Source organism: Jatropha curcas, chromosome 2, assembly GCF_041381405.1.
Source record: "Jatropha curcas cultivar XTBG-Jc1 chromosome 2, XTBG_Jcur_1.0, whole genome shotgun sequence".
Taxonomy (NCBI): Eukaryota; Viridiplantae; Streptophyta; class Magnoliopsida; order Malpighiales; family Euphorbiaceae; genus Jatropha; species Jatropha curcas.
Genome location: NC_143152.1, coordinates 30,966,505 through 30,993,076, shown reverse-complemented (window position 1 = coordinate 30,993,076; position 26,572 = coordinate 30,966,505). Strand labels below are relative to the sequence as shown.

The window sequence follows — 26,572 nt, the reverse complement described above, 5'->3', positions numbered from 1 at the left end:
CAATTTCTTGTAATTTTCGATTTGGTCCCTGTGGTTAGATGGAATAACGAAAAACAACTATAAAGTTCGTTTTTTTAACCCCTTTTCTCTCATAAAATAGCGGACGGTGGGCATGTGTGGAGCACGTGCGTTTCCAGCCATCTCCTTAACCGCGAATATGAGAGAGAGAGATTACAGTATCAAAATGGATAGGAAGGACTAGAGGAGGAAAATAAAAAGGAGAGAGAAAACAATGAAGCAAAACAACTGTTTTCATTTTCTTTGTTTTAACAAAACAATTTTTTAGTATTTTTTTCTCTTTTATTTGAAATCAAAAAAGCATCGTACAAGACGGAAAACAAAACCCATTTTCTGCAAAATTCCTTTCTCATAACTTTCATAAACAGTCCTTCCTTTCTCATATCTTGCAAAATTTTTGCTTTTCTATTTGATTTGATTTGTTGAAATTTTTATCGAGATTCCCTACATTTCCATTTTTTTCCATGGTTATTGAGGAATGTGCATTAATGATTTTATTTACAATTATTCAGGGTTCTGATCTCCATTTATTTCATTAGTGGGGCAAATCCTGTTTTGGGTTTTTTTTTTTTTGTTTTTTGATTAATTTGTTTGTATAATCATCAAGTTGGTTTTACAAAGACCATTCTTAAGATTTTTTTTTTTTTTTGGATTTGATTGTTATTGAAATAAGTAAAGCTGGCTGATAATTCTCTTCCAAAATTTTTGCCACTCAAATAGATTTTGGATTTTGAGTGTTGAAACAATAAGGTTTTTTAATTTACAATTGGGAGTAGAAATCAGTTTTGATCATGGATCATATAATTGGGGGCAAATTCAAAATGGGTCGAAAGATCGGCGGTGGATCCTTTGGCGAGCTATTTCTTGGTAGCGTAATAACACAAGTATTCATTTCTCTGATTGCAATTTTCTTTTTGATAGAAACTAATTTTTTGGTTTATGGTTTGATTGATGCAGGGGTTAATGTGCAGAATGGAGAAGAAGTTGGTATAAAGCTGGTATGGTAAACATTCTTGATTTGAAACGTGGAGTGGTAGTTTGACTTGATAATTTTCTTCCAATTTTTTTCCTTTTGTGTTGGAACATGTTGGCCGGAAAAAATAAAAAGAGTTAATTTATTAAAAAAAAAAAGTTTTAGGTGCAAATCTTTTTCTTGAAAGAGCTTGTTTGTTATTGTTTAGTCTGAATTGCTCTCAGTACAATGTTACAACTTGCAAGTTATTGGAAAAGCTCCTGTTCTTTATGATAATTCAAAAGTAAAATTTCAATTGTAAGAAAAATTTTAGACAAACTGCAGCTGCTATAGAGGTCTCCTCGCCAGGGATAGGAATGGACCTCATAATTTATTTGAAAAGATTCTAATTGAAAAGCCGAAGAAGTGAGACAGCTAAATATAATGTGGGTAGGTGCATTAAAGTAATAACAGCACTTACTTGAAGAGCAGCCGATGATCTCTTCTTCTTTTCATACAAAACCTTCATATAGTGTGCTCACACTCATTCATCGATTTTCTTGAAAATTGATTATAGTGAATGAAGGAGGTGAGACAGCATGCCAAACTTAATAGCATCTTCTGTGGTAGCTAAATTAACATCATACTCTTGTATTCTTTGCATATGGATATGTTGATAGGTTTTGCCTGGGAACTGCTCTCATAGAATTCCTTAACCTGTGATGTCTTATGGGAAATAGTTGCTGCTCGCACTCTTGTCCCAGTTGTAATAAGATTCAAGTCAAATATCTTCAGAGAAGGGCATGGGTGGCATTTGCATTATTTATTTAGCAAGTTTCATTGTCAATTTATTTTTCTTCTTTTTTTTTTACCCCTGAGGTGATATATCATGGAAGTACCCACTTTAACTTGTGAGACAGTGAAAAACTAAAAGGACAACCTATTGAGACACGCCTGATAATTCTATCATATTATCTTGGACCCCATTTAATGTTGTCAAGCTCTAACGTATTTCATCTCATTTTTTAGGAACCTGCAAGGACGAAGCACCCTCAGCTTCACTATGAATCTAAAATTTACATGCTTCTTCAAGGAGGAAGTAAGTTCATAATTTGTTGTCTTGTTAAGAATCAGCTATAATTACGTAATACATCAGAACTGGCATTTTTGCCCCACGAATAAATGATTGCTGTATGATTTTGTTGTTTAATGAAGCGGGAATTCCTCAACTCAAGTGGTTTGGTGTTGAGGGCGAGTACAATGTCATGGTTATTGACCTTCTGGGTCCCAGTCTTGAAGACCTGTTCAACTATTGCAACAGGAAGTTCTCTTTGAAAACAGTGTTGATGCTTGCAGATCAGTTGGTTCGTATTTACTTGTCTTTCTACATAGATTTTTGAATAGCTAAATGAGCACCTACTGTTAAGAGTTATTTCATTAATCCTTAATTGCTTCATAGATTAATCGAATTGAGTATATGCACTCAAGGGGTTTTCTTCACCGTGATATAAAGCCTGACAACTTTCTAATGGGTTTGGGACGCAAAGCCAATCAGGTAAATACTCATGCTGGCAATTAGTTGACTGTAGCATATGCTAGTAGGGGTTTTCTTGTCTTGTTCTCTAGTTCTTTATGCAAACTAAACGTTTTCTGAGAATCGGAAGTGCAGTGGAAAGGGTTTGCTAAAATTTTGACCCTTTTCGTTTCTTTTTTCTTTTCTTTTTCTTTTTTTTGACATCACATAGTATAGAATTGATATGATTTAACTCGCTATTATCATTCAAATTCTGTATTCGATTTTCATTAACCTTTTCTGATGTGGATTACACTTCAGCCACAATTCTTATCACTGCTGTCTACCTCTTTTTTTGTAGAATGTGCAGTGTTTGAAATAGTGCTTCAATCTCTTGCAGTGTTGTGAGACTTCATTTTATGCCATCCTTTACATGGCCTATAAATAATAAAAAGAACGTCTACTTGGTGGATGCTTAAGCTCATAGTTAGAAATTGGAATACCTTTTTTTTTTTTTTATAATAGGTAACCTAGTTGAACAAGACAAGGAAGTAAGCTAATGTTAATATAATGTTCCAGAAATATTTCAGGCACTAGTTTATTTACTTGATGGGAAGTGATCGGTATCATCTACTAGAAAGTTTTGTTTTGAGATAGGCCTCATATTACTCGCACTTTAAATATTACCTAACTAAAGCATTTTGTTTACCAATGCAATTCCTGATTTTATTGAAGTGAGGAGATTTTCTTTTCTTATCATTGAATAGCTATCTAATTGCTAGTTGACTCTGCCACAGGTTTACATTATTGATTATGGGCTAGCAAAAAAATATAGGGATCTTCAAACTCATAAGCATATACCTTACAGGTATTTCCTGCGGTTTTTCTTTTTCTTCCATTTGTTCCCTGTTTTCTATGTTAGTGTCACAATCTGCACCAGCTTCTTGTGTTTCCTTTTGTTACCTATTCTTATTGTTCAAAAAGGTTGAAGAGAATGCTTTAATATATTTTTCATTTGATATTTTCAACTCTAAGCTGTTTACTATCCTCCTGTAAGGTACTATGGAACAGCATTTTTTTCATATTTACAGGAGCTGACTAGCAAGTGCATCACTGTTATTTATTGAACTGCGTTCAAAATTCAGATGATGCTTGGATTGATTTTTCTTACATATAATCTCTCTTTTTAGGTTCTTAGACAGTTAGCACTTTGATTGAAGTAGGATATAAATTTATGACAAATGACTTTTTTTTAGGATCTTTTTCTATCTATGTTTCACAATTCTGTTTAAATTCTCTTGTGGTCTTGTATTGAGACACTTCTGGACATGTTGTGCATTGCTTATATTATTGTGAATTTGCTGTATCTTGGCAGGGAAAATAAGAATCTCACAGGCACAGCTCGGTATGCTAGTGTGAACACTCACCTTGGAGTTGGTGGGTAAAAAACTATGTTGCTTATTCAATTTTATCTGGCAAGGATTTCAGGTTATTTTTTCTATGCATCAAGTCACAATCTAAATGTTAGTTTGCTTTCTCTGCAGAACAAAGCAGAAGAGATGACTTGGAATCACTGGGTTATGTACTCATGTATTTCCTAAGAGGAAGGTTGAAAAATATAATTGCTGCTATACTGACCTTATTTAGTTTTTCTTTAGTATTTCATACTGAGCAATGAGAGATCGCTTATTTGGTGTATCTTCTAAGTTTGTATACCACTATTCCAGCCTTCCATGGCAGGGCCTTAAAGCAGGGACAAAAAAGCAAAAATATGATAAAATCAGTGAAAAGAAGATGTTAACCCCTGTCGAGGTAGTGCAAATTTCAACCTGACACCTGCTTGTGTCATTCTGTACTTTTGGTTGTGCATACATTTACTTAGGCAAATCTTCATGCTTTTGTTTTTTATTTACATTGGTCTTATCCATAGTTATCTTGTTGTCATTCTTGTTTGGAAACCGAGACAGGAATAACCAATAGAATTCTGAAAATTCTTTCTCAGGTTCTTTGCAAATCATATCCATCAGAGTTTATATCATACTTCCATTATTGTCGATCATTGTGTTTTGAAGACAAACCAGATTATTCCTATTTGAAAAGACTTTTCCGTGACTTATTTGTCCGAGAAGGTAAGAAGATAGATCATCTTATTTAACTTTTGAATTCTTTTTATGCTTCTTTAGCGTATTGCAAGCTTGGAATCTTTTCATTGGGAAAGTTGTTTGCTAGTATTACTCCAGCTCTTTCCATGTGCAAGTGCTGCAAGATCATGTGTCTAGTTGAGAGCAAAACAATACTTCTCCTCACTAGCTTATCGTATGAGAATAACAAATATTGTGTAGGCTGTAACAATTTGCATGGCCTCATCTGGTTATTCATATGGTTTACTATTGCAGGTTATCAGTTTGACTACGTATTTGACTGGACTATATTAAAGTATCCTCAGATTGGTTCCAGTTCCAGACAACGGGTCAGCTTTTGTTGCTTGTGTAGTGTGGATTGCTTCTTAATCTTAGTTTAATTATTCTCTTTCTTCTATCTGTTTCAGCAGTCTGGTGGAAAAGCTGGAATAAAGCCACGACAGTCTGTTGAACAAACAGATAAATCTCCAGGTATGTTTGTCTCGAGATAGGAAGGTACACACACCAACCCCCACACACACACATGCACATAGATATACGCACACACATGCACATATTAGAAGTCAACTTCTCATTGTCAGCTGCTAATTAACATTTGTGGTATTGGCCCTTGAGGTTTTGTTCCTTCAAACCTACGTTACTTGGACTTAGGGTAATGAATATCTGATGTGGGTATTTATCATGGTCAGACTAGTATTTTCAACTAAATTAAAGTGTCAAAGGTCATACCTGCCATGTCCAATTGAATCCCAATACTTTTTAGAGTTAAATGATGTCAAAGTGACTGTGCTTTATGCATACTCTTATTCTAAGTGTCATTTTTCAAGCTACTTCTTTTCCTCATTTCAGAGTATTAAGTGCCTCTCTTTTTTTTGTTCATGTTTTAAGCAGCGGGATGTGAGACTCGTGAGAGACCTTCTGGTGCGCTTGAATCATTCAGCAGAAGACTTGCTTCTGGTGGTGTTGGGCAGCACAGCGATCGCTCAAAGCACAGGACATCAGAAGATGCATCGCCATCTAAAGACGCAGTAAGTTATAGAAACCAGAAAATATTTCACTGTTGTGCTTAGAAACTCTCGAGTTCCTCATCTACAAATGTACTTTTGTCTTTTCCAGCGACCTTCTTCAGAAAGAGGCCGTATTACTCGCAATGGAAGTGTGTCCAAGAAGGCTGTTGCTTCAAGCAGCAGGCTAAGCTCCAACATTGCAGGCAGTGAGAGTCGTTCAAGCTGGCTGTTCTCAAACAGTAGCCGTCTATCTACCTCTCACCGAATCCATTCTGCGGCTGATTCCAGAGTCTCACATGGTACTGCTACAAAAGATGGTCATGATGAACAGCTTCGGAGCTTCGAGCACCTCAACATTGGGACAGATAAGAACAAGCGATGAATATTAGTGCATTACTTCTGGTATAAAATGGCGGTGCTCTATTCAGGGGGAGTCTTTGATTTCCGTTCTGTTTCACATAATCGCTATTATTTTTTATATAGCAAAGTTAAAATGCACTTTGCCTTTCCTAAGAAAATTGTAGATGCAAAGGATATTGCTGTTCCTTTTGTAAATTCATCAGGAAGAAGACATTAATCTCCCCAGAAATGTTCAGGCTTAATCCTGCCATAATAGGATTGCAGCTGTGAGTAGAATACTCATCTGCTTGTAGCATTTCTATTCCAACTGTCAGATTAAAGAACTTATTAAGGGAATGTCATTATATTAAGGGATTCAAAGGATTGGGCTTGAACAGGAAAAATTTTTCCTATGCCATAAAATATTTACATATTTTATTTTATTTTGACTAACATTGATTCAAATTTTCTGCTTTTGTCAACAACTACTTTTAGGGAACAGAGCATTAAAAAAAAAAAAATTCAAATTTCAATTTGGCCAAAGCCACTTGACTCTTAATTGTACTGAATATCATAATGTAAGCAAGGTTTGGTCTATTCTCACTCATTATATATCTTAGCTGCTGTTATTTTTTCATTTTTTTAAGAAAATATTTGTCTCTCTGATTTGCTATAACAAAACATGAATAAATATATATATATTGAATTGAATGTATTTTCTCATATGGGATTAAGTATTATAAATTTTGATCGTAATTATTAGCTTGTATAGCATTTAATTTTATTTTTATGGTGTATTTTACATATTTTAACATGAAAAACAGTTTCAAGTCATCCGTCTCCATCGGTTTTAATCTAATTCAAAATTATTTTTTCGTGCTAGTTCAAGTCTGATTAAAATCAAACCAATTTCAATTTAAACCGAATCAATCAACCAAATCTACCAGTGCCAATGTGCATTATTCAATTCAACAACTTATAAAATTTCTTATTATAATTATTTTTCTAGTGATTATGATTAAAATCCGTTGTACTTCTATTTCGGAAAAAAACTATTACATATTCGTGCCTATTAATAACACCCTTTGATTAATAGTATAATGTAGAGATGATTGGTATGCAACTTAGCACCATTATTTGACTAATTATTATATAAAATAGTGCCATATTATTCCCACACTGTTAAATTGTTTAAACCCCTGATTAAATCTGGCAAATAGGACATACTTTAAATATTAATTTGACTTTGAGATTTGATAATTGTAATTTGAAAGTAAAATTATTAAAAAAGCAAAAAAAAAAAAAAAAAAAAAATCGTAGAGAATTTAACTAAATTTATAAAACATTAGGGCTGTGTTTGTTTTTAGAACTTAATTTATTTGGAAAATATTTTTCAACATTTGAAGTGATTAAAAAAAACAGTCAGACTGGAAATAATTATCTGGCTAAAGAGAAGTAATTTTAAAAAAAAAACTTCATATTTTCAAAGAAAAAATATATTTTTTTTTGACATACTTATTATAATATTATAAATATATATTTATTAATTTATTAATTATCGGTAACTATCAACATCAATTACTAATCGCCACTGGCTAATGCAATCTACCCATCACTAGTGATCATAATCAATCATTTTTTATATTTTTTATCATATTGAATAATAAAGCTTCTGAATATAAATTTTTATAATTCAAATATCTTTATAGTTTTATAAATTAAAAATTTTAATATTTAAATATAAAAATTAATTATCTGAACAAACTGAACCTAAATTAGTTAGTAAAGCATTGCTTTCACTCTCTTAAACGGCATTACCGTTGGAGTGCTCTTTTTTCATGTCGTTAAATTGTTAATTGAAAAAAACTAAAAAAGGAAAGAAGTGAAGAAAAATTGACTACGAAAATTGTCTTCGCAAATCACATGTTCCAGCACGTGACCAATAAGGACACGTGTCCTCTGCTTTAAGTTCAACCATTATGTGTTATTTTACAGAAACACCCTCACACACATAGACACACTCTCTCTCCTTTACTCAAATCTCTGCATTTTCATAGCTAATCGTCCCATTGAATCGCATCCATCAACACTTACACGACGATATTTCCCTTACTTTCCCTCATTTTCCTATATTTTCTCTTCTTCCAATCAACACTTCTTCTCAAAAGAGAAAGACCGAAAGGGAAAATATTGTTTTAATTTGTAAAGATCTAGGGTTGCCAGCTCCCTAAAGCTTCAAATCTTAGTTTCTTGATCTTTTTTTTTTTTATTAATATATTAAATTCCTATTTATTTATGCTCTGTAGCAATTGAAAAGTGAAAATTTAGAGCGGTTTGTTTTAGAATCTAGGACTGGCGATCTATATGTTTGGCTTGATTCGATTTGATATAAATTATGGATACGAGCCCTGTTGCTGTTGCCGATGTCACGATGCTGGATGCGGAGTTGTTGCAGCTACCGGAGGTGGCTCCTTTGGCTTTCAAATCGTACCCGGACTTTGCACAAAAGCTCTTCGAGCAGTGGCTCGCGCTTCCTGATGCTAATCGGCTGGTACCTTTTTCTGTTGTGCACGATAGTATCTCATAAATTTATATGATTGCAGTGGCTTAGATTTGCGTAGTCATTAATTTCTAATTGAGCTTGCCATTTCCTTATTTTATGGATTGATGGCTAGCTATCTTCCTTTTTTTAATGGATTTGTTTTTATTACGGTAGTTGATTAGGAAGGTGGATTAATTATGAAGGAATTGGATAAGAAATATTTGGACAGGTGGGAAAGGGATATTTATAGCAGATGGGTTAAGGACTAAAGGAGTTTCAGACTCGAGGCGTTAAGGATTAGGAGCTGTATCTTAAACAGAATCTCACTAATGATTTTTCTTTTCAGATCTCAGGCTCTTAGTATCTCCTGTATCTGTGCAATTGTTTGGGTTCATCAGGAATGAGTGAGATTATTAATTTAGTGAGGATAATTTAGTCTGATGAAAATTGCAGTTATTATTTATGGATCTTGCATCAATTTTAGGGTTTAAATGTCGAAGATGGAATGTGTGGTAGGTTTTCTTTGATTTCGTTGTGGATGAATTCTAATAGGCTGCTTTTGCTTCAGAAATATGGCTCTGATCATGCGGAATACTGCCTTTGAGGATGATGATATGCTTGAAATGATGGAGTTGTGGTGTAGGTCGTTGTTGCAGTCACTGGCATGTTGTCATTATAATAATAGAAATTGTTCTTTTTATGTTTTTAAAAATTAGTTCTGCCGGAGTTGTTGGCAAGATGACATTTTAGAGGAAGTTGATGTAGATATTCATGAATTTCTGCATGACAATTTCACAATGGATTTAGAGTTAATGTAAATTGGTTATAGGGTGGTTGAAAGATTATTGGATTTGGAGTCATTTATTTTAGTATTTTAACTATTTGAGGAAGAATATAATATGAACAGCATAGGAAGGAACATAGAGGTTTGAAGAGACTTTTTGAACCATCCTGTCCACTTTTATATTTAAGATATCTTTCTTAGCACGTGCAACATATTGATTATATTGGATACTTTTTCATGTTTAGCTTTGCATTGATTTTTTCCCTTTTCTTGCTTTTTCTTTTTAACAAGCAGTTATAATCCAGATAATTCTTCAAATTGTGGAAGTAATAATGACAGTAATGCATCAGTTTGGGTCTATGCTTATGTTATTTTACTTAATTTTATACTTATTTACATGCATGTATGTGTGCAGATAGTATAGGTTTTCATAAATTAATAATTAGGGAGAAAAGAGAGAATATACGATCTCCTACTTTTCAAGTTTGAGCTCAAAGAAAAGATTTCAACTGCACCTTGAAGTTCATTGCTTGTGGTGATTATTTTTACAAAACCTAAAGTCTAATAGAGATATGAAAGAGAAGTGCAGTTGAAGTATGTGTCTGTAATTTTCTGATCCTTTTTTTTTCCCCTTATTTTGACTGTTACTTGACTCAAATGGTTATGACCATGACAAGGAATATGCGTGGGTTGAACTTTATACTATCTTCTTTATTGTGGATGAAAATTCATTTTGTAATGTCTTTTGGTGGACTTATCAGCTGGATAGCACTGCAATTTTTTATTACTTCTATACGAATGTGTATTCTTTTCTTTCTTTTCTTCTTCAACTTCTTTATGAAAATTGTATTATGTAAAAAATTTGAGAGCTTGGCCATGTAATATTGCTGGGAGTGTTAAATTCTCAGTTCAATTGCCCAAGCCTCTTTTCTAAAAAGGAGATGCTATATCATTTGTCCTATTTCTTGCTTTTCTGATTGTTTTGAAAGTCTTCAATGTCTTTGAGCAAGTAATTTGATTGCTAATTTTGATTTCCACTCTTTTTGGTTAGGTGACATCATTGCTTAATGATGCAAAGGCAGGTGCTCCCTTGAATGTCTCTGGCAACTCTTCTAATGCAACTACTACCACAAGTAGTTCTTTGCCCTCCATGTTTCCTGGAGGAAGCACTCCTCCTCTTTCTCCCAGGAGTACATCTGGTTCCCCTCGTATAACAAAACAGAGGGCTGGCCCTTCTAATTTAGGTTCTCCTCTAAAAGTAGTTAGCGAGCCAATTAAGGAGTTGATACCTCAGGTTAGTTAAAGTCTTTTGTTTCTCCAAGTAATGTGATTGCATCATTCCTCTATATTCTTTCTCTTTACTGCTGCCTTTTTGTTTGTCTGTCACGTTTCCTGCTTTGAGTTAGTTGAGCTATTTTAGTATGAAAAAGTTGGAAAATGCTTGCAGTTTTACTTTCAAAATGGCCGCCCACCGCCAAATGAACTAAAAGAGCAATGTTTGTTTCGGATTAATCACTTTTTCTATGGTCGCACAGATGGGCTGCAGATACATGGTGAGATATGCATGAAACTTGTCCACCTGTTATATTTCTAGTTTTGATATTTTCATTTTTTTTTTCTTTTGCTTATGCAGAATTCAAATCTGTCACTAAGGAGATTTGCAAACTGCCCTCATTCTTCTCCTCAACTCTTTTCAGAAGGATTGATGTTAATGCTACTGGTTTTGTGACAAGGTATGTGTTTCTTGTCTTGGTAAGAAATGTAATATCAGAGAGGAATAGCTCAAATCTTAAGAATTCACTTGATCTATGATGATCTTCTGATATTTTATGTTGTGAACACTGGACATCTCTTGTTTATTTCAGTCATCATTTTACTGAATTAATTTATTTTTCAAAACCTGAAGTTATGAAGGTTTTTTCTTTAGGCTCCTCCCAGAATTGGAATTTTTTTCCCTAGAAAATTTTCTAAGATTTAAAGGTGTTTGATTGAAGTGTTATGGAAATGGGCGGTCTATTGTGATTATGGAAATTTATCATCATTGAATAACTTGAGAATTTTCTAGTGATATATTATGTTTACTCTACTCCTAGGATCACAAGTAAGTTGCTTGTTTTGGCAAACCATGGTCTAGCCTTTAAATTTGCTCAAAACAAAGAAGTTCACTTGGTAGGCTTTCAGTTAATCGGTATGAATCCTACTTTGTTGTACGCCTGATGGAAAATTGGTGAACTATATATGAGGAAGGGAAAATATTGAGATGCACATGCTCAATATTTATTTGATTTATCGCTATTAATTGGTTTAACATGGAAAGTTTTAAGACCTAGAAAATTCTGGTTGTGGGCTTTATGCTAGTAAGTGAAGGAGCATCCAACAGGAACTGCTTGCCTTCGGTTTTGAGTTCTGATTGATGATCAATTTATTATGTAGGATTCCTGTCTTCAAACAATTTCTTAGTTTGTTTTAGGGAAGTATTGAAAGATTGACACTGGTTAAGTGAACATTATCTAGGTTGATCTTTACTTATTTTAGCTTCCTTCGTTTGCATTCAATTGGTGTAAGACTTCACTGGCAGTTCATTGATTGTTCGACTGAAGGTTGTTTTCACCTAACTTGGTTGTAGGGATGCCTTTGTCAATTATTGGCTAAATGGCAATATGCTGACGATGGATATGGCAACCCAAATATTTAAAATTCTAAAGCAACCGGACCTCAAATACCTCATTCAGGTGTGTGATTGCTGCTTTTCACACACATGTACACACGCGCGCACACGTACACGTACAAATTATAACCATACCATTTTATTTCTTTTTGGGATTATTGTTATAGGATTTTGCCAATTTTGGATGTTATCACAATAATATCTGTGTTCACTTCATCTTTTCAATGTTTTGAAATTGATAACAGGAAGACTTCAAACCTGTACTTCGAGAATTATTAGCTACTCATCCTGGATTAGAGTTCTTACAGAGCACACCTGAGTTTCAGGAAAGATATGGTTTGTGTTCTGCCTGTTGATTGTTTTTTGATTGTCTGATTGTAACTAATAATGTGTACACCTGGAGACACCTGCATATATTCAAATGAATGAGATCCTGGTTAAAGCTTTATATTAAGAGGCAGTGTCATTCTTCTGGGGATCCATCATGGTGAAGAACCCAAACTTGAACTTAGTAATATTTTGAAAAGAATCTGGTTGTCCCATGCAGATTGAATGAAGTCATTAGAGTTAGTTATTAGGTTTTCAAGAAATGCTTCAATTTAGATTCAAGTGCCTGCTGTTTCAAATGCTGCCAATTTAGAGATGATCAAATGATGAATACAGGCTTGAACCTCAAATAAGTTCATGATTTATAACCAAAAAATTTCAACATGTCCCCTAGTTTTCTACTAAAAGAAAAAGTGGATTGTGTAAACCAAAAATAGTTGTAAAATTGAAAATCCGGGGTTGTGATAGCTCCAATTTTGACATCTAATGAAATTGAGACACCTACCCATCTTTGATGGACTATTCTAACTTAATGTCTATGATTTTGAGAGAGTCAAAGGAATGAAGAGTCATGTTTCGTTTTCAATAAAAATTTGAAGTGGAGTTATGATGCTCTTATTTCCATATAATTTTCAATCTGCTTTAACTTTTTGTATAAATTTGTCATCTTACACAATTGAAATATTGAATTCGAGATGGAGATACTTACTGCTAGTGTTGCTTATTTTAATTGTTGCAGCGTGTAAAGTTTGATCACATTTTCCCCGCATTTGTTTGGTTGTGGCAATGGCATTGATGATTTGGCATTGGCTTGCACTTGGCAAGCCATTCAAATAGATTCAATTTTATATTTAATTTTGACATGAATTTATCTCAGTCTACTTCTAGTGCCAATCTGGAATGTTTCTTGCTTTTCTGCCATTGTTGGTTTCTTGAGGCTGGTAGCTAACAGAAACCATTATACACCTCTTTGCTTTCAGTGATGCAATCTGTTAACATAAGTTTTCCTCTTCACAATTTGGCAGCTGAAACTGTGATATACAGAATATTTTACTCCATTAATAGATCTGGGAATGGTCATCTTACCCTCAGGGAGTTGAAACGTGGAAACTTGATTGATGCAATGCAGCATGCAGATGAAGAAGAAGACATAAATAAAGTTTTGAGGTTGGTAACCAGCTAAAAATTTGGCATAGATATCCTTAATTAATACTCAACTAGATTGAGGCTAGCCTGACGTAGTTGGAGGAACTTATGTTAGTTGTGATCATGTAAGATAAGATATGTTCTAATTCACATAAAATCTGAAGTACATTTGCGAAATTAAACATATGCTGACAAACATGCTATTTTGTTAAGTTCTGAATGTAATTTTGCTCTTGATCTTGTATACAGGTACTTCTCTTATGAACACTTTTACGTAATATACTGCAAGTTCTGGGAGCTGGACACTGATCACGACTTTCTGATTGATAAAGAGAACCTGATCAGATATGGTAACCATGCACTTACATACCGGATTGTTGATAGAATATTTTCCCAGGTTTGTATCAGTCAGATGATATTTTTGTATTTCCACCCAAGTCACTTGCTATCTGCAGAAAGAAAGTTTCCTTTTGTTCAACATTACATATCTCCATCATCCCCTCATCTTGCTCATTCCTTTTATTCTTATCTCTGCCATTATTATTATTATTATTATTTTTGAAGATCTAATTATGTTTGAATCGCTCTAGGTTCCAAGAAAGTTTACTAGTAAGGTTGAAGGGAAGATGGGATATGAAGATTTTGTCTACTTCATCCTATCAGAGGAGGATAAGTCATCTGAACCTAGTCTTGAGTACTGGTATATTCGAATGTCTTATTCTGTATGATTAAGAGTATTGCAGTAAAGTTTCTGAACAATGACAACAGTTTTACTTCTCTGCTTAGTATGAGGATACCTTCACACTATATCTATTTCATTGGATCACATCACGAGGTGTTTGCATTACAAAAAATCATGATTGAGGAGGCATCAGAATTTTGAGACCAAAAGGAACATATTTGTGTTTTAAAATTGTTCTATGGAGAGAGTTTTAGTCCAGGACCAAAGCCCGTGGTGTACTAAAAATAATTATAAAACAGATAGGTAGGGAGAGAGGGTTTTGTTCATTGCCTCTAATTTGTCATACTTTCTAAAACCAATTTGAAATTTTATTTGCATGATGTGTTATACAGCTATATTGCATTGCAGACGTTAACTTTTGAACTATATTATGTGCATGATTACATTGCTTTTTCAAACAGTAAAGAAGAGTCTTGCGATTGTTGCACGTTGTTTCACATTGAATTCTCTTTATCAGGTTCAAGTGCATAGATTTGGATGGAAATGGAGTTTTAACATGCAATGAAATGCAATTCTTTTATGAAGAGCAGTTGCATCGCATGGAGTGCATGGCCCAGGAGCCAGTGCTTTTTGAAGATATATTGTGCCAGATAATTGACATGATTGGGCCAGAGGTTTGCCTTTTCCTCTTCTATAATTTTATGGGCATTTCACTCTTTCTTGACATATTTCTAATGCACATGGGAGCCTGTTGATGGAAAAACTTGGCATTTGTGGTTGCAAAAATGGTTAAGTATTATTGCTGGAAAGCGCTAGCCTGACATTGATTCTAAAGTGTCAATTATAGAAGTTTAATGCTCCAAAGAACCTAAAGGCTTTGTTCTTTTATTTCCAAGAAGATAGTTTGTACTGCGCTAGTTGCTCTAGATGCAACATTTTTTCGGACATGCTGGTTTGATCCTTGAAGTTTCTTGCCTGCAGAATGAGAGCTATATCACACTTCGTGACCTGAAAGGTTGTAGACTTTCGGGAAGTGTTTTCAATATCCTTTTCAACCTTAATAAGTTTATGGCCTTTGAAACTCGTGATCCATTTCTGATTCGTCAGGTATATGCAGCGTGCTTTATGTTTATTGCTCAATTATAATTTAAGTGCTTGGGACATTGGTGATAGTGTTGTTAAATTTGTAACAGGAACGTGAGAATCCTACATTGACAGAATGGGATCGCTTTGCGCATAGAGAATATATTAGGCTTTCAATGGAGGAAGATGTTGAAGATGCCTCTAATGGAAGTGCAGAAGTGTGGGATGAATCACTTGAGGCTCCATTTTGAGGTTAATTAGGTTATCCTTTTTGATTTGTGCGTATGTATGGAATTAGAGTGATATTTTCATGCATGCCTTTTTCCTTGTACAAGTTGCAAGTTGCTACTTACATTATGGTGTTGACAATGGGCCTCGATGATTTGATCCTTAATTGGTTTCCCTGATTGAGGCAATACTCATTATGGAAAAGAGGACAGGTGTCCCAAAGCCCACAGCAGGTCAACCTTCATTGGTGCTGTGTTCTTTGAGCATAATACGCTTTTTCTAGTAGTGCTTTGAAACCCATCTCCTAACCACTTTGTTTTTCCTCAAATGTTTAGTCTTAGATATGACCATTTTGTTTACCTGAAATCTTCATGTTTTATTTATGGTGCTACACTTGCTTCAGTCACACCAGATGTGCTTTATTCCATTTTTTCTATTAGGTCCATTTTCCTGTGAAAAATGTCTACTCAATTCATTAGTTTACTTTTTGCTGAAGGTGCTTGCTCAATGCTTCAAATTCTTCTTCTATGGAGGCCTGAGGCAACATAACAGTAAACTCAAAGGATTATTCTTTCAGTGGGACATGACGGCTCTGAACTTGTTAAAGGGAAGTCCAAGCTTGGTGGGGGTGAAATGTACTTTTTCCAATTTCCAGCAGAGAATTATTAAGCCTTACGTGTGCATATTGACAAGCAATCAGAAATGACATAATGGAAACCCCGTTCATGATGCTAAAGTTCCTGGAAAGGAAGGGCAGTTGCCCAGAGGTGAGATTTTGATTGTCCAGGTTGAAATAGCTCAGGAGAGACATTTAGTGCATTTTTTATTTAATTTGTAAGATATATTCTACGTGAATGTCTTTCCCCCTTTTAATTTACCAGTTGGTCCTTTTGATACATTTTGTCCGGACGTTAATACAAGTTGGGTGCTGGCTAGGCTTTCTTATCAATTTTTTGGATTTTGTCAAATATCTCTTACTACTATTTTTGCACTATCACTTGGTGTACAAAAAAAAAGTAGCACCATAAATTGTTTAAAGAAATGTGTCGATGGGGAAATCTGTAAGCTCCCTCACCTGCTGCCTATCTATTTTCGGTTCTGTGATGTGGTCTTTCAGAACACGCCTGTCTTCAGGGTTATCTTTATATATTGGAGAAGTTTGTTATCTCTGGGTTTTGAATCGTTTTCATAATTATTGTATTTTTGAATTTGCTGGACCTTGAAATAAGCTTGGATTATCGTTGTGCTATGTTTCTCTTGTAATATCTATGCTGGTTTGATATTTTTCTCCCTTCTTATTTGACATTTTAAAGCTCGAAAAATAGCAATATTTGCAATGAGTAGAGTCGCATGAGTTAAGAGGCGTTCTCGTGTTTTTTGGGACGTATGATGTTTGAATTTTAAGTGTGGCTTTGCTGTATCCTTTTCAATTAATGTGGACATTGTTAAAATAGTTTTCTTCGGATATTGTCATGGCCGTTTAGATTAAAAATAGTAGGTTTTGAAACTGAATAGAAATACCATTGATTCAAAAAAAAAAAAAAAAAAGAGCTGAAATTTAATTGCAAATTACTTTTGAATGCCTCAAACTTAAGACTACATTATTTCAAGCTAATTAGATTTTTATTGCCCTATTTTTTAGTTTTACTTTAACCATTTTCAACATCATTTATTTAGATTTAACCTATGATGAAAACAGCACCCAAAATGTGGGATTTTTCAAATAAAAAATAAAAAAAATATTAATTTTGTTATTTGGTTTTAGATTCTCTTAATTTTGGTTCAATTCAAACTCCACATTGATCCTTCTTAAAACCAAATGAATTTTTAAATCTAATATTACTCCCTCTATCTCAAAATTAGTCTTAATTTTTTTTACACTATTTAACAGTAGTTAGTTAAATTAATTTAGTTATAATTTTTGTTTTTATTTTTCCATGTATACCTTTATAGACTCTAAAGATTATTTGTTAATGATTCTTTAAGTTGTTCAAAACAGTGGATGGTTAGTACATTAAAATTTTAAATTTAATTATCTTAAAACTTTTTTCTCACCATCTACTAAATTCAACCAATTCTAATTGTTCATGCAAGTTATAATATTATATAACGATATTGTGGAAAAATAAAAAATATATATTTCTCAAAATGTAAATAGAATTATATTTTAGGACCCTTACAAAGGAAGCTGGTAGTACAATTTTAGAACGAAAAGATTATTACAATAATTTTATGATCGGAAATTATCCTGCAATCATAAAGATTAGGTACGACCATTTTTTTTTATTTTTTATTTTTTATTTTTAAAAAGAGAAGATATGATAATAAGATTAATTTTCTAAACTTCCAAGGTTTCCGACGATCAAAAGTCGAAAAAACCAAACCGAATCACGCAGAGGGAAAAAGGACAAAAAAAAAAAAAAAAAAAAAAAAAAGGGGGAAACAGCTGAGTTCTGTAATGCTAATAACTACTATTAACTACTAGCACAGAAGTAAGAGAATCATCGACCAGCAGCAACCGTTCAAAAGTAAAACCCTAATCCGATACTTGGGAGCCACACTGGTAGTGAATTATTAGCAGTCAAACTGGATGAAAGTGGTGGCGCTAGTCAGCGGCGGCAAGGACAGCTGCTATGCTATGATGAAATGCATCCAATACGGCCACGAGGTTCGTGTTTGTTTCTGGAGGAAAAAAAAAAAACAGATAATCAGCATTTTCTCACTGTTGTCATTTCCTGATTATCTTTTACTTATTCTGAATACATATATACTGTTTAATATGATAGATTGTTGCATTGGCTAATCTGTTGCCTGCCGATGATTCAGTGGATGAGTTAGATAGCTACATGTATCAAACTGTAAGTTTCTTCCTTCGCTATACGTAATCCAGTTTCTTTCTTATATGTCCACCAGTATCTTCTTACTTCTTTTTGTTGTTTTTTTTTTGTTCGAAGTTGTACACTTGAAGAACAATTGATGTTGCTAAAGTTTGATTTTGTATAGAATGTTTATGTTTATATTATTAGATTCTCTTTCTCGGATGCTTTTGACAGGTTGGGCACCAAATAATTGTTGGTTATGCAGAATGCATGGGAGTGCCATTGTTCCGAAGGAGAATACAAGGATCCACAAGGCAAGCTCATGTCATTGGTAAAAGCAATTCTATAATTTTTAGATCTCCAGCATTGGATGGGATTATAATGTCTTCTCAAACAGAGTGAAAATCAATTTGTTGTTTGAAGTTTGTATATTTATATTGTATTTACTAAAGGTAACACAACTTAGACTGTAGGAGAAAAGGCTAAAGATCTCTTAGGAGACTGAAATTAGCAGGGGAAAAATATCTGCATTCACTAAAAACAGTGAATGCAATTATCTCACCTCAGAGTTTGTAACAGTATTTGTGTGTTTTACAGGGATGAGAAGCTAAACTACAGGACAACTCCAGGTGATGAAGTTGAAGATATGTTTATTTTGTTAAGTGAAGTTAAAAGACAAATGCCCTCTATCACAGCAGTATCTTCTGGTGCTATTGCATCGCATTATCAGAGGCTACGAGTAGAAAGTGTTTGTTCAAGGTTAGGACTTGTTTCTCTGGCATATTTATGGAAACAAGATCAGTCAATGCTCCTTAAAGAAATGGTAAATTGTTTATGAAGAACATGAATGCTAGTCAATCAAGATTTTCTTACTGTTTTCTTGTGATTTGATTTTGTTTTTTATTTTTGTCTAATCAGATAACAAATCGGATTGTGGCTATCATTGTAAAGGTACAACAGATGCAACTTGTATCTGCATGCCTTTTATATTGATGCATTTTCTTTTTCATTTTATAGCATGTTGCTTCCACATATTTTTTTTCAGACAGTACTTTACCTATAAACTAATGAATTACGGGATTTTAGATTGCAAGTCTCTACAATATTTGCCACAAGTTTTACATTCTGATTTCTCACCATTATGTCCGTAACTGTTACACTATAGAATACCAACTCAAACCAGCCTCTTTTAAACTAGAATAATGGGTTCCATTTTATTGTAAAGAGTCAAAGTGCTTGCAAAGGAAATTATATTAGCTCATATGACATTAGAAAAACTAGTTTTATGCATGTGCCATGTGCCTAGATTTTACATGCTTGAGTAATTTAAATTCAGATAGCAAATGAGTTAAACCATTTTGCATACATGATACTCTCAATGCATATGAAATGAAGCATCATTTTGACTTTGTATGAATGGCTTGTGGATTCGAATATGAAGGGAAATGTTCTTTTAACACAATAGGTTGCTGCCTTAGGGCTGGATCCAGCAAAGCACTTAGGCAAAGAAGTAGCTAGCCTGGAATCCCATCTTCATAAGTTGAAAGAGTATGCCTTCTTCTTCTCTTGCTGTAATTCCTCTGTCCGTGAAGTATAATACTTAGCAATGACATTCCTTTGTTATCCATTTGGCAGGCTATATGGGATTAATGTTTGCGGTGAAGGAGGAGAATATGAAACATTGACACTTGACTGCCCACTCTTTGTCGTAAGTTTACCATGTGATTCCTTTTCCTGTGACAAATTTGGTTCAGTTATTTGTCCAGCACCCTTTGCTTGTCTAGCGTCTACCTTGTCATGAAATTTTATGATGTCTTATGATTAAAAATGGAGATTTCAGTTCCTTTTTCTGTCTGTCTCTTTCTTGCAAAGTGATTCCTGATTTGTTAACTGAATTGTTATTCTTGCTGTTACTGTGTGTAGTTCTTGTATCATGCTGAAGTTTTTGTGCTAATACTTATTTTCTTATCTTGCTTCTATAGTTTTGGCATCTTCATAACATTTTAAATTTTTAGAATGCCAGAATTGTGCTGGATGAGTTTGAAATTGTACTACACTCTTCAGATTCTATAGCTCCAGTTGGGGTCGTTCACCCCATATCATTTCATTTGGAAAACAAGGAAAAGGCTGCTTTATCAAGTGGTAATAACAAAACCAACTTATCATTACAAGAAAAAGCAGGTTCTGTGTTTGATGTGCAAGGAGATTGCTCAAAACGAAGTGAGGCAACTTGTCAGTCTACTTCTGAAATCGCAGATTCAGTTGAAATTGAACATGATAGACTTCACATCTCTAAAACAAAGAAGGATAATATTATTTCTATTTCATGCTGGCTGAAAGATTCGTGCAAAGCAGGTAAACATTAAAAGGATGTTCCAATTGTTTTGTGCTTGTTTCTGAGTAGCGTAATTCTTTGTATGCAGTTCTCATCATTCCTTCCAATTCTCATTTTTATGAGTTCTGTTTTGCAGCCTTGCAAGACGATCTAAAGATTGTTCTAAAGCACATTGAATCACAGCTTGCAACATATGATTTTGGCTGGGAGCATGTCCTATATATTCATCTCTATATTGCTGATATGAATGAGTTTAGTACAGCAAATGAGATTTATGTTAAGTTCATTACACAGGAGAAGTGCCCTTTTGGTGTTCCATCTCGCAGCACAATTGAACTGCCTTTGTTGCAAGTGGGTTTGGGAAGGGCATACGTTGAAGTTCTAGTGGCAAATGAGCAAAGCAAAAATGTCTTGCATGTACAAAGTATTTCCTCATGGGCACCTAGTTGCATTGGACCATATAGTCAGGTATTATAATTTCACCTACTGTCTTTTAGTACGTGCATTACACGTGTACTATAATTTTGTTAATAATCACTAATAAGTATGTTATTTATAAAAAAAAATGAATATCAAAACATCCAATTAATTGATACTTATATCATAAAAAAAATTTATAACTCTATAACAATACTTGACATAATTTATTGTTACATAATATCAAAACACACAAATCTTAATCTCTTTTTCTTTTGCTGAATTGTTTACTTCCAGGCGACCTTGCATGAGGAGGTACTTTACATGGCTGGGCAGTTAGGGCTTAACCCTCCCACAATGACTCTCTGTGGCGGAGGCCCTGCTGCTGAGCTGGAACAAGCACTAGAAAACAGTGAAGCAGTAGCAAAAAGCTTTGGCTGTTCAATATGTACTTCTACTATTGTCTTTACTATTTACTGTTCAAGACGCATACCATTGTCGGAGAGACTTGAGATTCAGGACAAGCGAGAATCTTTTCTCAAGCGGATGACAATGCTTGAACAAGATAAAGGAAACATGCAGAAAGTTCTTGATCCCATAGTTCTGTATGTCCTTGTGCCTGATCTTCCAAAAAGGTAATTCTTGAAATTTAATTGTCAGCACTGCTTTGTTCATTATAGCTTCAAGTATGGTATGTTTGTGGGAGAGAATGTTAAAATCAAGGGTATAGAGCATATGTTAAAGCTAAGATTATAGACCAAACCTTAGTAAAAAGAATATTTTATCAAAGACTGGATAGATTATATCTGCATGATAAATCATTGTGATCACATTATCTTAAAGGATTAGCAAGTATATTTTGCAATTCTACTGGTTGTCTTCTCTAAATTCTTATTGTTTTTTTTTATTATGCGTGATAAATTGTTAAAGGATATCCTAGGCCTGTATTTTTACTCTTTCATTATCTGTTTCTAGTTGCTGCAAGACATGCATCCCTGGTGTTGTGTTTCTACATTGCAGTGATACATTATACATACATCAAATGAGTCATTCTATATGCCATGCGTCACCTTGCTGGTACCTCTCTTTGAAATGACTATTTAATTGTATTCATCACATCTATGGTTATTGCAGAGCATTTGTCGAAGTGAAGCCTCTTCTTTTTGTCTCAAAAGACACAGATGTGGCAGATGTGGCAGATGTAACTGGTCATAACCTATCTTCTACCACGTTGCTGAATTGTTGGGATTTTCAGCGGGCAGACTGGCATAATTCTTGCATTCAGAAATGGGTTGTTAGTGGGAAGATATGTGCTGTAGTTTTGTCTATAACAACTGAAATTGTGGCAAAAATCTGTTCAGAATCGTTAGGTGCCTACAAGAATGACGGGAATCAACAAAATTCTCTCCCGAAGGTGCATATGGAAAGAGTTTCGAGATTTTGCATTTATCTTCTGGATAAAGTGATTTTGGAGAATGACTTTTTGTGGGAAGATACAATGGTCAGTTCCTTAGACCCTATTTTCTGATTACAGTGGATTTCTTTTAAAATCTGATTAGCGTTGATATTTCAGTTGTTTAACTTGCATCCATGTATATGTTATGCAAAATTGGTGAGTGCATGTTGTGTATTATTATCACATAAATGCGTATAAGTATATGAAATTGATAAACAGAAGAAGTGAATACTAAATAATCATCCTCCTTCCCCGCCCAAACCCCACTCTGAAGAAGCGAAGCACTTGCATCATTTTCTTTTCCTCCTTTTCAGTTTATTTTTTATTATTTATACTGTAATTCATTGCTTATTTATTTCGTCTTTCATAGACATTGAGGTTCTACTTCCCAACAAGCCTTGACATGACCCTGGAGACACTATCACTCATGTTCACAAGCGCTTTCAAAGAACTTTCTGAAATGGGCAGGTGGGATCAAACCGGGAAGGAGCCCATTTTCAATATTGTTCCAGTCCTTGGTGCTGGTAGGTCTTCTGAATCAATGGATGATGTTATCACCTGCGAGTTACTTGCGCAAAAGTCCTGAATCTTGTTGCTTTATAAATCATTTGTTTTTTCATTAAAAAACTCATGGAGGATGATTGAAGTATTGACATTTTTTACACATGTAACAACTGGTAGGAAAGTTTAAAATAATCGTACAAACTACAGGTTATCAGCTTTCTTTGCTAAGTTATTCCCTCAGTTACAGCTAAACCCCCCAGAAAATATTTTGTACTATGATCATTTTGCTATGTTAATATACGCTATTCTCCTCGTCTATTTAGTTGCAAATATGGAAATCACTGAATTATGAAAATTCAACTTGTTCCTTATGACTATGGGAAAGGTCATTCTATCATATGCTATGCAGGCCTGGAGGAGGCCAAACTCTTTGATTTGGCAACATTTTCCGGGGAAATTATGAGAACGAATAAAGGTTTTCCCAAAAAAAAAAAAAGTTAAATATAATTATTTCTTAAATTTTATAAATGTTTAGACCTCATAAATTGTAGGGGAAACAATCAACATTTAAACGATTCCTTTTTTTTCTTCTCCGTTATAAAGCTCAATGAACCGAAATAATATGACGAGTTACTCTACATGAGATATTCTCTTATTATCTCACTAAATTAGTAAAAACTTTTATGCTTGTGATTGAGATTTGACTTCAATATCTCTCATTTCTCATTAAGATTTATCATACCATACTTGATTACTAGATTTTTACTTTTACTTTTATTGCTTTATTAAAAGTTCATTCACACATTTTGTTTTTCAAGAAAAATTCAATAACAAGCAACAAACATAGATTCTTTGTGATCTCCAAAATGTCCTTTGTTGAAGGTGGAACAGAGAAAAGGATTAAGCCACGACAAAATAGGATAAACTGTATGTATTTGATTTTAGAGACAGAATGACTTTTGCAAGTGACTAATTGGAGTAATGACCCTTGCTAATTAGTACTTAGATTGCTAATTTCAGAAGGGACGTGAAAAGCAAAAAGGAGAGAAAAACAAAGTCATTTCCTAAATGTTGATCTCGGGAACATAAATATTGTTGTTATTAGCAATATGTAATTTTCATGTGTCCATCATGAGATTATCTTTTTCTGCAAAGAGAGAAATGGACAATTTCCCATTACTAACGGAATGTTGTCCATGCCCTTGTAAAATTTTGGGAACAAGTCACAATTTTTGAATGTCTTAGTCAACAAATGTTTTCATTTTCAAACATTGAGCTTGAGGAAATTATTTTATTTAGGCTTAACACATAAATTCCCGATTGTGCTTTTTATGAAAACTGTACCAAAATTATACCGCACTCTTAATTTTATTTATCTATTTACATTGTCTGCTCGCTACAATACTCTACTCTATAACATATCCTTAATAAAATTTGGCTTCACATAGAGAATGAACAATTCCAACTTTCAAGTTCCAACCTTTTTCAATAAGAATTTTATTACTTAAAATTTCTTGTAATCAATTTTGCTTCTTTGTTTTTCTTTCTTTGGAAGAAAGAGTCTTTTAGCACCAAATTCCACAAGTGCGAAATTAGGGCTTAATAAATTGAAATAGCTTTAGAATTATTGGACCTAATTACATAATTAGGTTACAGTTTGTATTGATTTGCAATTACGTAGAACTGTGCCTTCATGAGAGCGTCATCCTCAACATCATTATCAAATCTAACATACTCATACACAAAGAGACAAACTCAAAATTTATTGAAAAAAGAGAAATTTTTGGCAATTATGACTTGTTTGCCTTACGTACAAGGCTTCTTCTCATCATATATAACCTCCATATACTGTTAGATACATATTGGTGACAATTGCCAATATGTACCTCAACTCATCCAATCCACCCTCTCTTGTATAGGTCACAAATCTTGATATTGACCTTGCAGTGCAAGAGACTTCAAAAAGATTTGAACCCACCACATGAATCAACTATATATGCAAAAATAATTTAAATGTTTATATCTAGTGCTAATTGCAATAAAGTTTCATTGATTATAATATAATCAATGTAATTAAGTACATCTTTAATTATCAATAAGGATTGATCTGAATGAAAAGAATTTAGATTCTTTAAATAAGAGATTGTGAATGAAGAAAATTATCGCTGAAAAATTCTCCTTATGGGTCTAATGCGGCGAAAGTAAAATTATCCTCAGGCTATAGAGATGGAGATACTTATGGTAAACACATTTTTAATTGTTGTATTTATTTATACTATAAATAAATTTTTATTACGGCTCAACAAACGAAGCCTAAATAATATTTTAATATAAAAACAATATCTTAATTTAAGTACAATATTAAAAAAAATAGAAATGTGTAATTGACACCATATTTCTAATCAAGAGTGTAATATCTTTTTATTTTATTTTTTCCAACAATGAGATTTAAAGAAAAGAAAATTTAGAACTCACAAAAAACATAGAGAATACAAGTGCCAAAAGGTCTCTCAAGTTATATATATATATATATATATTTGTTGTTGCAAATGGCCAAGTGTGTAGGGGCTTTCACTAACCAAAAAGGTGGTGACTTTAGTGAGCCACAGCCACATGGGTGTGAGGGGTCCATTGGACAAAGTTTTAAGAACAAAGCATGTGTAGGTTGGGCAAATTAGAGCACCCACCTATGCATATATACGTACTTGTTTTGGAAGAAAAGAAATATATATAAGCACAACTTCACTACCAAATAGCAATGAGACCTTCTGGGCCTTTGTTTTTCTTTTCTTTTTTTTTTTTTTTCCCTAATAGATATTATGGTATAAAGAATATCGTCACTCTTCTATTCCAAAATATAAATCATTTCCACAGTAACTGTTTTGTTCTAAAATATAAGTTCTTTGAATAGTTTAAAGAGTAATAAATGATTTTTTTTTTTAATTTTATCATTATTTATTCTATATAATAATGTGAGATAAGAGCAATGATGTGAGATAAATAGTAATTTCGTCATATTATTTTTAGTTTTAATATAATTTAAGGAAATTAAATGTTTCTTTGATTCTCATATAAAAATTTTGAAATATTTATATTTTGAACGAGGAAGTAGATTTGAGCATATTATATGTAACATAAAAAGTAAAATCTATAATTACAAATATAAGTTAAACCCAATAAAAATGAGAAATTGCAAATTTACAATTATAAATTAAAAAAAAAAAAATCGAAGGAATACAAATTAAAACTTGGGATCTAACGGCGCAAGGGCATCAACCTTTCGGCCATTCAATCAAGGGATCATTTGCCTTGCGTGGGCCTTTATTATGTTCCAATAAGAGATTATCAAAAGGGAAGCATAGCCTTTTGTAGAGAATGAATGGAAGAAATGAAGGGCCTTATTGGCAAAAGATGCAACTTGTTTGGTTCCTTCTTTATAGCCTTAAAAGAAAAATAATAGTAAATTTATTATTTATGTCAAATTTCTTTTTGTTGTTTAGGTTTTTTTTTTTTTTTTTTTTTTTTTTTTTTTTTTGTGTTTTGTTCACTTTTAAATTAAACGATTATGACATTTTCCTAATTTTATGTAACTTTTTTTTAGTATCAGAATT

General features: G+C 33.5%; 3 protein-coding genes across 10 annotated transcripts; all 3 read left to right on the top strand.

Annotated features, from left to right (window-relative positions):
• Positions 1-150: 150 nt before the first annotated feature.
• On the top strand, positions 151-6,374 carry LOC105647747 (casein kinase 1-like protein 10). Of its 5 annotated transcripts, none has more exons than XM_012233953.4 (14): positions 151-885; positions 976-1,016; positions 2,000-2,069; positions 2,186-2,334; positions 2,430-2,525; positions 3,281-3,351; positions 3,859-3,920; positions 4,028-4,091; positions 4,211-4,295; positions 4,486-4,612; positions 4,880-4,953; positions 5,032-5,095; positions 5,516-5,652; positions 5,741-6,374. In XM_012233953.4, exons 1-14 carry the CDS (start codon positions 810-812, stop codon positions 6,011-6,013), a joined length of 1,389 nt encoding a protein of 462 aa, XP_012089343.1. In that variant the 5' UTR covers positions 151-809; the 3' UTR covers positions 6,014-6,374. The 5 variants fall into 5 exon arrangements, with proteins under 5 accessions (XP_012089343.1, XP_012089341.1, XP_089573911.1 ...); XM_012233951.4 differs by having other exon boundaries at positions 5,513-5,652; XM_089717785.1 differs by having other exon boundaries at positions 976-1,021; positions 5,513-5,652.
• Positions 6,375-7,965: 1,591 nt separating this feature from the next.
• Positions 7,966-16,379, top strand: LOC105647748 (serine/threonine protein phosphatase 2A regulatory subunit B''beta). The gene is made up of 13 exons (XM_012233956.4): positions 7,966-8,521; positions 10,348-10,590; positions 10,744-10,849; positions 10,930-11,029; positions 11,923-12,028; positions 12,210-12,300; positions 13,317-13,458; positions 13,687-13,834; positions 14,028-14,137; positions 14,637-14,793; positions 15,101-15,226; positions 15,313-15,454; positions 15,927-16,379. Exons 1-12 carry the CDS (start codon positions 8,366-8,368, stop codon positions 15,451-15,453), a joined length of 1,626 nt encoding a protein of 541 aa, XP_012089346.1. The 5' UTR covers positions 7,966-8,365; the 3' UTR covers position 15,454; positions 15,927-16,379.
• A 1,442-nt stretch (positions 16,380-17,821) lies between these two features.
• On the top strand, positions 17,822-23,316 carry LOC105647750 (endoribonuclease). 4 transcript variants are annotated; one of them, XM_012233957.3, is made up of 12 exons: positions 17,822-18,098; positions 18,217-18,288; positions 18,484-18,563; positions 18,847-19,072; positions 19,168-19,200; positions 19,715-19,797; positions 19,885-19,957; positions 20,265-20,604; positions 20,721-21,052; positions 21,299-21,636; positions 22,136-22,502; positions 22,828-23,316. In XM_012233957.3, exons 1-12 carry the CDS (start codon positions 18,021-18,023, stop codon positions 23,041-23,043), a joined length of 2,238 nt encoding a protein of 745 aa, XP_012089347.1. In that variant the 5' UTR covers positions 17,822-18,020; the 3' UTR covers positions 23,044-23,316. The 4 variants fall into 4 exon arrangements, with proteins under 4 accessions (XP_012089347.1, XP_012089348.1, XP_012089350.1 ...); XM_012233958.4 differs by having other exon boundaries at positions 18,031-18,098; positions 18,484-18,580; XM_012233960.4 differs by having other exon boundaries at positions 18,042-18,098; positions 18,515-18,563.
• The last annotated feature ends 3,256 nt before the right edge of the window (positions 23,317-26,572 follow it).